The following is a 15,296-nucleotide window of genomic DNA, read 5'->3' as shown; positions in this document are numbered from 1 at the left end:
CTTCCACAGCTTCCTTCGAAGGGGAAGTTAAAGAAAATCTGATGAAGAAATTTCTGGGCTAATTTCCCATCCCACCCTAGGACTCGCTATCCTACTGTTGTCTTTAGTGAACTGCTATGATTGCTAATATGTGTTGTGTCCATGTCCTGTTCGGTTCTGCTGCTATCTACGGCTTCCTTCATAAGAAAGAAAAAGAGGTTCTATTGAAGACATTTCTGGGCTAGATCTCCAGTTTCACCCTAGGACTCCCTTTCTTTCTCTTGCCTTTATTGAAATGTTATGATTGTTATGATTGATGTTGTCCTTTTCTGGTCCAGTCTGTGCTACTGTCGTTATTTCTTGTACCTTCATAACTACCAATCTGTAGAGCGCTCTGATACCTCCTGTGGTATTGCTCGTGCTATACAAAACTCTTTAAATAAAAATAAATAAACTTATTGGCATTGCAAAAGCTTGTTATTCGGTGTTTACCAGAAACTGAACCGTGCATATATTTTTTTTGTAACAGGTCTTCGTCACATGCAGAGCAAAGGTTTCTAGGGACCTGAAGTAAGCAGAACAGGGCATGCCTGCTATGAACTTCCTCCCGATTACAGCATATATGCACAAACATATTGCCTACAATGCTAAATAAATGGTTCTTCCAAGAGCAAATCTTCACCCGCTCATACAGGAGGGGCATTCATTTGAGAGAAGTCTTATATTCTGCAGAAAGAGAGATGTCAGTAGCCCTTAAACATACAGAAGCCTTGATAAATGACTGAAAGGGACCAGGTTTATCCATGCAAATGCAGTGTGTTTGGGAAGATGGAGGTCATTTCCTTTGATCTGACACTAATACAATTGTGTTAGGGGATGGGATGGTGGGCAATGTCCTACCAGAAGAGCTGTACACATGTTGCACCCTGACCCAAGGGGAGGAGGGGGGATAGTTTTACTAGTTTAGAGTCAAGATAGGACCCAGTAAGTCATAAGATGGAGCCAAGTAAAGCAGCCCACAAGACAAAAAAACACAAAAATAAGTATTTGCTCACACTGAGACATGGCCATCATTACCACAGATTGAGCCCGTTGTGCTTGATGCTTTTAAGTTCCCTGGCAGGAAGCATCTCTCTATAAACAAAACACTACAAAATATGTTAAGCAAATTTTAATAAAATACCCTTCTTATCCTTGCCAGAGACATGCTTCGCCAGTCTTGGACTTGCGTCACTGACACTTGAAATACTTGGCATGATGATTTCCCCGATGCCTTTAAGTTACCCTTTTGCTCCAGCAGACATCACGAGTCTAAAGGGTTAATAGAGTACTAGAGGGTGATACCTGGACACCCGGATCTCATTCCCACCCTGCTACCCATGTGCTGCTCTTAGTCACACTGCTCACTTAATTTCATTCAGGGCGGAAAACTAAAGTCCCAGCTTTCAGACCTACCCTGAGGGGTGGTCCCTTTGGTTGGCGACTGGCAGGGCTCCCCCAAGAGTTAGCTCTATGGATATCAAAGTGTTTAAAACACTATGGAAGTTTTAAATCATATTTCTGAGTGCAGGATTGTGGGATGTAGCCCTTTCTACAGGGTCATCCCCAAACGTTTTGCATTCTCCCTCCTGTTTCTGAATCTGTTTATGCTAGCTTTTAGGAAACAGCACACTTTAAAACTGCTAAATAGTGCAAAAGTGGTTGTGCTCTCTTCTTAAAACATGGTAAAATTGTCTCACATCAAACTGGGACATTTAATGAACTTGTAAGTCTCTAGTAAAGTGGTATTACATGTACCAAGGGCCTGTAAAATAAATGCTACTAGTAGGCCTGTAGCACTAATTGTGCCACCCACTTACGCTGCCTTTTAAAACTGTGTCAAGAAAGTCACTGCAGCATATGTGTTCAGTTGAACCAGACATTTTAACCTAGCAAAATTAACTTTTTGCCAAACTGAAACCTTCCTTTTTAGTACACACGAGCAACCCTAGTGTAGTCCCAAATCTGCTTATAGGGCACGGTGTAAAGTATTTAAAAAATTGGACTAGTACTTTGTACTTATACATGTCCTGGTAGTGAAAAACCATTAAATTTATTTTTCATTACTGCTAGGCCTACCTCTCTCATAGGAGAACACTGGCTGCTCTATTACATTAATAACAGCTAATTTCTTATTGCGAACAGGTAAACATTTCATGTATGGTGTCAGAGAAACTGTATTTAAAAATCCTCTTTAACTGTAAAGTTGGATTTTAAGTTAAAACGCTGAACATGATAGTCTGTTCCTTGGTCATATGACTGGGTATAGAAGGCGTTTAGATTTTGTTTATTCTTCCCAGACAGCCATTCAATAGTGATATTAGGTGTGCCTGGATGGGCCATCAACTGGCAGGATGGGGCAGACAGAGCTGGGCACAGCCTCACTTGCAACTAAATAGGCTGTGCCCTGCCTTCACACAAAGGACTTGTCAGCATGGCATTGTTCATGCAGTAAGCTTGGAGCAAGGGAATGGGAGGCAGGAAACTTCAAGCACTTCAAAGGGAATGCTCTTGAAACTTCTCCAACTTCAAAGAATGCACCACATATAAAAACATGACCCTCAGGTCCAACTCTTCAGTACACTCCTGGGCCTGTGGATACTATAGAAGAATGACTGACGTGTTGATTTGCTGCCAGAAGGAATGCTAGCATGCTGCCCTGTTGCTCTGCTGCCGGGCTTGCTGAGAGGAAAGACTGAGCCTGCACCCTTCATTCCAGGTTGAAGAGACTCCAAGGCTTCACTGACTGACCGTTTTGCGTTACAGAAACACAACACTTTCCAGAGGCTCCCTGCAACTGCCCAGCTGACCTGCTGGTGCTGGTGACCTGGACCCTTGGTGTGACACCTGTTGAGCTCCTCTCTAAAGAAAAAAAGAAATCCTGAGGTTTTGTGCTCTTCTCGATGGCGAGCAGGCCTGTTCGAGCCAAGGCCTTGGCTCCTGATGCGCCCATCAACATAACGCTCCAATGAACCAGACTCTTCATGCCACAGCGACACCTGTCAATGTGAAATCTGCACTTCATGCTCCATCATCGACAGCTCATGGAGACCCTCAAAGTGATGCACCCAGCAACGAGCCTCCGTGATGCCAAACAGCAACTTCGAGCTACAGCAATGACTGTTCGTAATGCCTGGCCTGATCTCTGCACTACATCGACGACCATCTGCAACACTTTACCTGCTCCTCATGGCCCCCTCCACTGTGAATGGAACTCTTTGAGCTGGACAGCTGAAGGGTAACTCTTTCACTGAGACTACCCTTGTCTCTGTATCCTGCCTACACTCCATCGCGGTTGGCCTGAGTGTGTGACTTTCATCATGGCTTGCACTACCACATAACCAGGAATGCCAATTTGTGTTTTTAATTGCTTCACCTACCAGAAAACTTAAATTCCATACATACGGTTCTCCAGATTGGATTTTTGCAGTTTTGGTGTTAAAATTTGCTCGAATTTCTTTTTATTGGTATGGGATCTTTCTTCTGTTGTATTTTCACTTTACTTCTTTTTGAAATGCTGCATGAATACTTTCCACACTGCCTCTAAATTAAGCCTGACTGCTTTAGTGCCAAACTACCAGAGAGGGTTAAGCACAGGTTAATTTGAGTGTTTGTTTGTGTCTTACCATGACAGAGATTGTGGTTGCTGCTTGAGTAGGGTTCCACCATCCCCTCCCGGTAACCCAGTTCCCAACAGGGATGTTATTTTTTTTTTACTTTATACTCCAGAGTGCTTTTCAGGGAAGCTCTTTTTCATGGAGCAAGCAAATTCTTACATTCACAGCAGAGGAAATGTAATTTTCAGACACCTCATATGGATATTAACTAGGTTAACTAGAATACTACCCTTTGATGCCATGATAACCAATTTACAATTCTTAGAAAAGAAGTGACAATAATATTTACATCTTGAGAGCCAAGAGAAATAAGCTCATTAAAAACTTCAACCATGATGTGGATTTTCTTATTCTTTGTTTTTGTGCAATGTAAGACATATGAAATATAGGTTTTAAAGGGGGGAAAAAGCTTTTTTTTCTAAAAGGCAAAATATATAGAAATATTAGAAGAAAATGTTGTTTTACAAGAATAATGGAGATTTCATGGATTAAAAAAACATACCTCTGTGCATTTGCATGTTGCATACTGATTTGAGCACTATGTTCCTTGTAACCATATTCAAGAAAGTCTTTTTCAATTTGGCTCATTTTATCACATGCTTCTAGCAGCATTACAGCTCCCTGAGGAGATTTGGCATTCAGGGCACTTAACTCTTGGGCAGACTGTGTCTGTATTAGTATTTTCCTAAGAAAATAAACAAAAAGTACCTTTTCGTACAACATTACAACAATACAAAAAGAAGACTAACCATTAAATACAAAAACAAGCAAAGTGGTTTGAACGTTTTTCAAATGTTAGTTTGGTCACAAGAGAGCTCATAGTGCAAATCATAACAAATGTCAGTTTTGGATTATTAACATGCCATGTTGCCCTATTTGGAGTGCTTTAATACATGTTGGCTGCTCCTAACACCCTCAATATAATCTTAAACTTACAATCTAGGCTCAGCAAAACGTTGATATCATTTTAATCTTTCACTGGCAAAATATTTAGCTATATTAAAAAAAGGAAGAAAACAATAATCATTCCAATATACAATGTAGATCATAAGAATATCATACTTAACCTTATTTTGGAAAGCTGTATAACTTTAATTAAAAAAAGTTTTCATCCTCCAGGATTCACTGCCAAATGTTCAACTCTTACTTCCTTGGAGGTGGCAGGAGCAGCATGATGATATACACATTAAATATTGGCGATAGTCAATGCCGACTTATGGTTAGGGCAGTGTATTCACAGACATTTTTTAGGGTGTTTTCTTTTTAACTTTGGCACCGTTTGAATCCGCATGAAACTTTCCATTAAAAACTTCCTCCAGTTTGGGTTTGCATGGTCGAGTTTCATGTAGATCCATCAGCAGGGAGAAAAAAAGTGGCTCAAAATTGACATTCCTCATTTTAATTCCGTGTGGTACAGGAGAAGGGATACCAGAGAGACAGAGAGTAAGTTGAAAAGAAAAAAAAAGGTTTTATTTCTCTTATAGCGACAGATTACAGCTTCAAACAAAAGAACAGTTGAAGTCTTAAACTGTTATCTTTGCTCTCTTGCTCCAGAGAGGACGTCTGCAAATCTGGGGTCATGGAACTTCTTCCCCAATATTTCAGAAGATATTCTAATCTAATTTGACAAGAAAGCTTTTTCTCCTGATAGCTGTTTGAGGTCCGCAAACGTAAAGCAAGGTTCGTGGAGTTGAAGTTCACAGATTGACTGGCTTGAACTTCAGGAATAATGTTGCGGCTGCAGCCTTGAAAATAAATAAATAAAAATAGAAGGAGTCATAAGGAGTTAATTGCATGTTTTCCCTGACCCTCTGGCACAAGGCTGAAAATGAAAGGAAAATCCCTAATTTTGCCACTGGGGTTCCTGAATGCCTGGGATGGGGCCGCAGTTGCCATCCTGCCTACTGAGGTCAGCAAATCTATGGCAAATGTCTAACCATTCTGGACCTTCTGCTGGGTCACTGGATCCAAAACAAAGTTCGTGGACCCCAATGGAATGTCCCCCATGGGTCAAGAGGATAGGGAGGGTTTGCAAATCCTATGGCAGGATTTACAAATCCTATGGCAGGATCCACTAATCCTTCAAAATCTTTAAAAAAGAGCCCGGCCAAAGGCCAGGTGATACAGCCAATCAAAGCGGAGGTTGGCCTCTCATAGCAGGTTATGCTCGGTGCCCTGGATATTGCAAGCAGAGGGATGGGCCACGTGAGTAATGGTTTGCATGGCTGTTGTGCAAGTTATGAATTGAGGCACTAAACATACAGTGTAAATTTCCATGCACTTTAACTGTATTCATTTCAGTGAATTATATATTGATTTAGATCCTTAATTTTTCTTAAAATGAGATCTACACAGTCTCCAAAATGCACTGTAGTTCTTTAAAATAGTTACTTCTTTAAAATATCAACAATTCTATCTTGCTGTTGCCACTCAATGAAGCATTTTCTGACACCCTACACTTCAAAAACACAAACTAAATCCTACTAAGGGGAACTTTGCCACTTTCACTGTGTGGTGCAGGGTGTGTCCTGCCCCCGCACCGCCAATGCCATTGTCAGACTGCTCACCAGATTAGGAGTTTCCTCCTGTCTGGCTGGCTTTTTTTTGGCGTTCCCACAGCGGTGTCTCTAAAAACGGGCACCGCAATGGGAGCACCAAAAACAGTTCCTGCACGGCATGGACTGAAAGTCCATGCCATGTAGGACTGGTGAGCAGGCACACAAGGAGGCACATGTTGTGTCCCCCCCCTTAGTTTCCTCTCCGCCAGGGTTTTCAGGGAGGAGGTTCTGCCATGAAAAACCTGGTGGAGAGGAAACTCCAATATGCTTGGTGGGACTACAGCAGTCTCGACAAGCATATGGATGCCTCTACTCCACCACAACACTGCCACTGAATGGTGGTTCCCTGGCTGCTATGGCAGGGCCGTGGCAGTCCCACTGCCCATCTTGTAATAGGGCAGAGGGAAGACAGTCACGCCCCCTCGAGGCAGGTAGGCAGTGGACCGCCAGACTCGTAATCGGGGCCTAAGTCTGCCAATGGGATGGTCAGCAGCATAAGTAGCAGCTTAGCACAGAGTAGCTCACCAACTCCAGAAATCATTGATTTATATGTGTCCATTTTCGGACTCTAATCCCACCAGCCAGATTCAAGTCAGAAGTATTATGACCATGACAATCTGACCAGGCTTACATAAGTGCCATCAGGGATCTAGCAGCAGCTTCCTGGGGAGTAGGACACGTTACAATGCAAACCTTTACAACGCATGCCTTTACAACGCGGTTTTTACATCGCAACATCCATTACAAAGTATGATTTTACAATGCATGCCATCACAACGCATTTTTAGAAACTACACTTACAAAGCATTCCATTGCAACTTATACCATTACAATGCATACCATTACAACACATAGTACTTTTAGGAGAACCTTAGTGTAAGTGTTGGATAGTGTAGTGGTAAAAATTACTATTCCAACTCCAGTGAGTGCAACAGTAGGGTAAGTGTTGGATAGTGTAGGGGTACAAATTACTATTCCCACTCCAGTGAGTGCAACAGTAGGGTAAGTGTTGAATAGAGTAGGAGTAAAAAATACTATTTCCCACTACTTACCTTATAATGTGTTGTAAAGGCATGTGTTGTAGTGCCATGCGTTGTAATGGCATGTGTTGTAGTGACATGCGTTGTAATTGCTGCATTGTAATGTCAGGAAATGTAAAGGATGTTGCGTTGTAATGACTGCGTTGTGACGGTTGTTTCCCCTTCCTGGGAGTCTAAGCTCTTCCTGACAGCTTTTTCCTGTAGAGCAAGAGCAAGTCCCCCGGCAAACAGATGAAAGAGTGTTCAGAACCATGACAGTGGTGAGTTAGCTGCCCTTACAGTCCAACACCATTTGTGAAAGGGAGAGGCAAAAGCCACAGGCAAACAATTGGTAAGGAATAACAGCAAGATGCTGTCGGCCTTAATGTTAAGGAACGAAAGTGATGAGAGACTGCAGCAAGGGAAGGGAGCTGTTCAACTGATAACAAGGAAAGAGTGAGTAGACTAAGTATGCTTGGGAGGCAATGGTGCACCATTAAGAGCACATCGAGCACAATGGAGAAGGGACAGCATACCACAGAGAAGAGAAAGCTCACCATGGAGAAGAGACAGAGCACTATCCACTGAGAAGGGACAAGGCAACAAAGAAACAGAGCATCATGGAGAGGAAATGGAGCGTGTTGAGAAGAGAAGATGGCTGAAATTACAGTATACAAGGAGCGAGAGAAAAGCTAACATAAGTGTACCATTGGCCTACAGCTCTCCAAGTTTTGATTTGGTTGCTCAGCATTGGGACAAAACAGCAGCCAGTGGGACGGGAAGAATACAACACGAGGAAAGAAACTGGGAAGAGTACCTTGAGGAACCAGTAAGCATAGTGCTTGGTTTAATTATTGATAGTCCTCATTCCGACTTGTAGCCTTCCTTCTCACAGTCCTTATTAAGTGATGATTTGCTTCATCTTGCACTTAATATTATTCTTCATAAATAAAATAAAATACCACTTTAAGGCTGTCTCTAACACAGGCTTCTTGCTCGCTACGAAAAACATGCATAAACTCATACTAGCAACGTCCTGTAATAACAAAGCTAAAAAAGGTAAACATATTATCAAAAAAAGGGGGGGTGAACTGTAGTCTCATACCTCAACCCTTTGGGAAGGAGTGGGAATGTAGGACTATGACACGGATGACTACTACTAGGAGTAATGAAGATCACCAGTAATCAATCCAAGCATTATCTCCTCCTTTGTCTTTCTTTTCCCATTCCTTATTTAGTGAGAATTTATCCAAACCTGTCTATGTATTGAACTACAACAATTCATTGAAAAACAGACAAACTATATGTTTCTTAATATACTTATTATACATATTGTTTAAACAAAAACGAGACCTAGAAATACATTATTCAACCTTTACACCCAAAAACTGGTACCAAAGAAGTAAAAGAGCCTTCCAGATGCAGCCTATGCCTGGAAAAAAATATTTGAGGGGCAGATCACATGGATACATTATAGCTATCTTTCAAAAGAGGAAGCCATAAAAGTCGCCCTGGCCCCAGCCTTTATGCTAGCTGATCTAGCACGAACTGGAGCATGAAAAGACTTCACTTACAGTTCACATGCTGAAGTACAACTCTACCTAATCCACCTACTTAGAGTAGAGGTAGCCAGACGCAGGCTTTTACCTGTCACTTCAAAATACATAGAGTATCCATCTGTCTAAAAGATCCTGTCCCATCCAGATAAATAAACATGGCCCAAATGACATCTAATTAGTAAAACTGAAGAAGGAGAAGAAACCAGAAAAGATAACATCCTGTTCTAAATGAATAGGAAACATACATGGGTAGAACAGCAGGATCAGCACGTAAAAATACTTCATCTAAAAAAAACAAAATCAGAGATTAAGGAGCCAATAAAGGCAAGTCCAAATGTGGAAAAGGAAAACAAAATTTTAAACTAAACAATCTAGGGATTCAAAGGGTGTTTCTTGCAATGCTTTTAATACCAAATGCAAATAAAATGAAGGAATTAGGTATGTGGATTTATGTACAATGTATAAAAAGCTAAACAGGAGTTCAGAAGCTAGAGGAGTTAAAGTTTAAAATACCCTGAACAATAATAGCTGCAATAGATTGACTACTGACAATGCATAGTAGGATATCGCCAATCCTATCAGGAATCCATCCTTAAGAAAATTTAGAGTCGTAGCAGAAGCACAGAAAAAAGGCTTAAAACTCTCAAAAACTAAGCCGAATGTTTGTGCCAAGAATGTACTTTAAGCATCGAAGGCTTCCTGGACTGCTGACTGGAGAGGGCTATTTTGTCACATTACACTTGTGCTTTTAGGTTCACCCTCTTAAACTCCCATTCAAAGTCTTATCTAAGCTGACCTGTAAGAGGAAGGGCCAAAAGGGGAGAATGATGGGTTTTGAAATATCCATGGTTTGGACACTGACAGACTTAGAGGAACATGGAACCAGGGCCTTATTGACCAAAAAGGTGCCACTTACAGAACTTACACACTCTTCTCTGTGATCTTCTGAAGTACCCTGGAGAGGAGAGCAATTAGTGGAAAGATGTACAGAAAATCCAGGAACAAGGTAAAGAAAGGGCATCCTGACCCAAGGCTTTATGAGTGGGAGTCAGAGAGCAAAAGAGGGAAGTAGTGCATTTTCTTCTGTCACAAAAGGATCTAAATAAAGGAGACTGAACCTATGGCTATTCTTTGCAAAATGGAAGGGCAGGGATTGTTGAGGAGGAAAGGATCATGTTCAGATGATCCACACTCCTATTCTTTCTCCCCAGGAGATTAAATGAGAAAAAGACAGAACCCAGTATCCCCTGCCACCAAAAGGTTGATTTCAGTTTGGGATACCTGGTTGTCTATGAGATTACTTATTTACTGACCTTGCAGGAGAGGATCAAATGCAAGGAGAGATTGAAAAACTGATGCCAGTTTCTTTTTACTGAATGCATTTATTGATTCCTCTAGAAACATCAGCCCTTATTTATTTATTTATTTTAATATTTATAAAGCGCGACTTATACCCGTAGGTGTCTTGGCGCTATGGCTCAACTTGTTGTCTTAGAAGGAACAATATCGAAATCCAAAAGTGATAAAAGTGGAGAGGAAACCATTGGTCAAACAACCAGGTCTTCAACAGTTTTCTGAATTGAAACAATGATGGGGTAGATCTAATCGCCAGCGGAAGAGTATTCCAAAGTCTGGCTGCAGTGTTCGTAAAGCATCTGTCTCCCAAGGTAACCGTCCTTGTTCGTGGCACCATTAATTGGTGCGAGTATACGGATCTAAGTGGTCTAGTAGGGCGATAGAGGATGAGCTTCTGTTTGAGAAACTCCGGCCCAAGACGATGTAGCGCTTTAAAGGTAAGGCATAAAGTTTTAAATCTGATCCGATTTTTGACCGTTAGCCAGTGATAATTCCTGATTACTTGCTTAATCGGTTTGAATTTGGGAGTGCCAGACAGCAGTCTTGCCGCTGCATTTTGAATTAGTTGTAATTTGGCAACCACCCGAGATTGAGCATTTGTGAATAAGCCATTGCAGTAATCCAGGGATGAAAGTACCAGAGAACTCACCACCGTTTTCCCAGCATTCTCAGGAAGAAATGGTATAATTTTCCTTAAAAGTTTGAGTTTATGGAATGCTGAGGATGCTATCTGATTAGCATGATTAACAAAGTTCAGTTTTTCATCCAAAATTATCCCTAAATTCCTGACCTTCTGAACGGGGGTTGGTAAGGCTCCAAGTGACGGAGGCCACCAGACTGAAGACCACAGAGGAGATAACTTTCCAAAGATAATCACCTCGGTCTTCTCTGAATTGAGCCTTAAGCAATTCCTGGCCATCCACTCCTTAATTGCCAACATGCCTTCTTGAAACCGAGCCGCCACCTCTTCTCCATCATTGTTGATGGCGAGCACCAACTGGGTGTCGTCGGCATATGCGGTAAGGCTCATCCGGTAGTTTTTAATAACCCTAGCTAAGTCCGACACATAGATATTAAAAAGTGTCGGACTTAGGGATGAGCCTTGAGGAACGCCACATGGTACAGCCAAATCAGCCGATTTAAAAGATCCCAGTGTTACGGCCTGCGTTCTACACGACAAAAAGGAGGCCAGCAGAGCCCTGGCCATAGAATGGATGCCCAACTCTCCGACACGGTCAATCAAGATGGAATGATTGACCGTGTCGAAAGCCGCAGACAAATCCAACAGGACCAATACCGCTGTACCCCCTTGATCTCTGATAGTTCTGATGTCATCAGCGGCTTTAATAAGCGCGGTCTCGGTCCCATGCATTTTCCGAAACCCAAACTGAGAGTCGTCGAGTAGAGTATTTTGTTCAATATACTCTGACAGTTGAACGTTCATTACTCTCTCAGCTACTTTGGCTATAAAAGGCAAGCTGGCAATGGGTCTATAGTTTTTCAGCATGTTCTTATCTAGACCGGGCTTTTTAAGAAGTGGTTTTAGTAGTGTGTTCTTTAGCCTGTCCGGGAAAACCCCTGATTTAAACATCCCATTGCAGAATTGTGTGATGACTTCACTAATTAAATCAATTACAGGAGGAAAGATCTTAGGAGGGCAGGGGTCTAGGGCTGAGCCCGTTTTTATAAGTCTAATAATGTCAGCCGGTTGATCCTCCTTTATCTCTTTGAATTGAGCTAGCGATCAATGTAGGTGTTTACTTAAAGAGATGGATCCGGATTTGATAGGGTTTTCCATCACTGAAAACTCAGAGTAAATATCGTTTACTTGCGAGAAAAAGAAGTTTGCCAGAGCATCACAAAACTCCTGAGAGAGAGGTGGACCCAGGTCTGGTGATTTCCCAGCCAGTGATTTTACCACCTCATACAATTGTCTACTAGAATTTTTTGCATTGTCAATTTGTTCCCCAAAATATTTCTTTTTTGCCTCATTGATAATTTTTTTGTAGACAGCCAGTGTTTCTTTATATACAGATTTACATTTACTATCATAAGCCTTTCGCCAATTTCTTTCATGGTTCCTACAGACTTGTTTTTGCTTTCTTAGAGTTTCAGAGAACCATGGTGCAGAAGGCACTTTCCTGTTTTTAGAGATAGATTTAAGCGGCACAAGTGCCTCCACCGCACTGCCCAACCAGTCGAAAAACTGTTCCACTGCGATGTTAGGGTCTGCCGAAATGATGGGACAGGATTTAATTAGCGACGCTCTAAGGATCACGTTATCAATGTCCTTCCAGACTCTGAAAGGTTCTTGACTTAAAGGGACCCGTTTAGGAATAGGAGCCTGGGTAGTAGGAATATGACACAGGATGTCATGATGATCGGACCAAGTGAGAGGCAATATGTCACGTATTATCAACTCTTTTATATTAGAAAAAATGCCATCTAATGTATGACCGGCCTCATGTGTGGGTACATTTACGAACTGAGTTAATCCCAGCGTCTCAAAATCGGCCAACAGGGATGAGGTTTCAGAATCTTCCATTTTTTCCAAGTGGAAGTTTAAATCTCCCAAGACCAGGAAGGTGTCATCGATTGCCAATGGTTCCATAAGCGACACAAAGGAGGACAAGAATTCAGATCGTGCACCCGGGGGTCTATAAATAAGTACTCCTTTAAGATTGTATGAGGGAGTGAGCTTGATAGCAAAGTGTAGAGCTTCACATGTTGATGAGAATATAGGAAGTATTCTGACCGGAAAAATATTCCGGGAAATGATTGCCAAGCCCCCTCCTTTTTTCCCCTGTCTATCTAACCGGTATATAGTAAAACCATGCGGCACCGCTACCAGTAAATCGGGATCGGACGCTTCATCCATCCACGTCTCTGTGATAAAGAGTAAGTCTATTTTTCTATCCAGAATTAAATCACCAATCTCCTGCCTATGCCTGGCCAGAGAGCGAGCGTTGATGAGTGATATTATGATATTCACAGGTTTAACCATGTGAACATCTGAGAGGGTGGCCTTGGTGTTAATGAGTGGTATAGGAGACTTACAGTTAAGACAACATGCAGTGGTCACCCCGAGAATAAATTCGGGGTTATATTGCGAACAGGACGCCCTATGGGATGGTTTCAGCTGCATAATCTCAGCCGATGTATATCTAATCCACTCTGTAGCAACTGAAGCAGGGGTTATGGCGCTAGGCGCGGGTCCGGCGCGGACGGGCGCAGACGGGCTTGCCTTTGGCGCGCCCGCTGCGCCCGCCCGCTGCGCGGACGAGATGATGTTCGCCTTTTATCCAGTGCTGAGGAGGGTGGGAGGCGGCCAGCTACTGGAACGCCACCCTTCCTTCCCGCAATATGGCGGCTGCTCACCCTGTAATCCCCGGCGTCAGCACGTAGTCTGCTGCGCTGAGGACAGCGTGGGGAAGCGGCTATTTCTACAAGTAAGGCTCGCTATATTTAAAAAATGGTCAGGAGTTTTAAACGAGATGCCACAACAAAAAATAATGCACACTTTTAAAAATGACGATAATGAGCCCCCGGCTTCCGCCTCCGGGGTGAGACCACAAGTCAAGTCAGTGCGCTCACGCTATCACGATGATTTTATAGCCTGGGAGGGCGGGAGGCGGCCAGCTACTGGAACGCCACCCTTCCTTCCCCCAATATGGCGGCTGCTCACCCTGTAATCCCCGACGTCAGCACGTAGTCTGCTGCGCTGAGGACAGCGTGGGGAAGCGGCGATTTCTACAAGTAAGGCTCGCTATATTTAAAAAATGGTCAGAAGTTTTAAACGAGATGCCACAACAAAAAATAATGCACACTTTTAAAATGACGATAATGAGCCCCCGGCTTCCGCCTCAGGGGTGAGACCACAAGTCAAGTCAGTGCGCTCGCGCTATCACGATGATTTTATAGCCTGGGAGGGCGGGAGGCAGCCAGCTACTGGAACGCCACCCTTCCTTCCCCCAATATGGCGGCTGCTCACCCTGTAATCCCTGGCGTCAGCACGTAGTCTGCTGCGCTGAGGACAGCGTGGGGAAGCGGCGATTTCTACAAGTAAGGCTCGCTATATTTAAAAAATGGTCAGAAGTTTTAAACGAGATGCCACAAAAAAAAATAATGCACACTTTTAAAAATGACGATAATGAGCCCCCGGCTTCCGCCTCAGGGGTGAGACCACAAGTCTTTGCAAGGCTTTGTTCCCCAATATTGCCCCCCATCCTCTGCTGCTGCCATGTGTTGTGCTTATAGGAGCAGTCAACAAAACCCCTCTGTCTTAATGGTCTGACTCAGCCACCACAGTAAGTCTTCACAAATCTGGTAATTCAGTTGAATTATCGCCTAGTAGTTCTCCTGCCGGGGATTCCAGGGAGACTTGGAATGCTGCAATCAGGGCTTAACAAAAAGGTGAGACCAAAGAACCACTGTAAGGGAGGCCCGCATTTCTCCATGCTCTTCCAGTCTTTTAACAGTAGCACTGGTCTGATTCAACAGCCTGTAAAGATCAGTTTTCAACTTCACATTTCAGAAAGGCGGCAGGAAAACCTTGCAAACATCTGTTTGAAGAACTGCCACTATTAACTGAAGAATCTGAGATGGCATCAACTGAGCTGATTTTGAGGTCCGGATGAAAATCTGGTCTCTAAAGAGCTCATAAAAATGGCTGACATCATCTTGTCCCTTACAGAAAGAAAGAGCACTGTTTAAACAATCATCAAGGGATGGAAAAACCTGAATAACATGAGCAGGTAAAATACCCATCACTGGTGCCAAGACCTTGGCTAAATCATTTGGTGCCATGGCCTTCCCAAATGGCACAATTTGTAATGTGTAATATTGAACCAAAAAGGAGGAACAAGGGAATTTACTGAGATTATTGATGGCTAGGGACATTGAGGTAAAAAACTAAAAGATACAGGTATGACAGAAAGTCTGTCACATCAGAAGAAGATGACTTGCAGGGTGCCCATCTTGGATGGCTTTTGAGGAAGGTAGCAATTCCACCTCTTGAAACCCAAAACAAGGAGATAGAACTCTTACGATTTATTGATCACAAACATGATGGAGGAACAGCTCAGTCACTTGTCCTCGGCTGAATGTCAAATTAAATCCTGAACACCCTGAAGAATAACCCATCAAACGAGCCTTAAGCATTTTGAGCTC

At 42.8% G+C, this 15,296-nt stretch overlaps 1 protein-coding gene across 1 annotated transcript in view; it reads right to left on the bottom strand.

Moving 5' to 3' along the window:
* CFAP46 (cilia and flagella associated protein 46) overlaps nucleotides 1–15,296 on the bottom strand; it is a 1,487,057-nt gene that overhangs the window by 660,765 nt on the left and 810,996 nt on the right. Inside the window, exon 40 of the mRNA XM_078643461.1 lies at nucleotides 4,138–4,320. Within this exon, the coding sequence (XP_078499587.1) occupies nucleotides 4,138–4,320 (183 nt within the window). The remainder of the gene's footprint in view (nucleotides 1–4,137; nucleotides 4,321–15,296) is intronic.

Source organism: Lissotriton helveticus, chromosome 5_1 (assembly GCF_964261635.1).
Source record: "Lissotriton helveticus chromosome 5_1, aLisHel1.1, whole genome shotgun sequence".
In the NCBI taxonomy this organism is placed as follows: Eukaryota; Metazoa; Chordata; class Amphibia; order Caudata; family Salamandridae; genus Lissotriton; species Lissotriton helveticus.
This window is presented reverse-complemented; position numbering and strand designations above follow the sequence as displayed.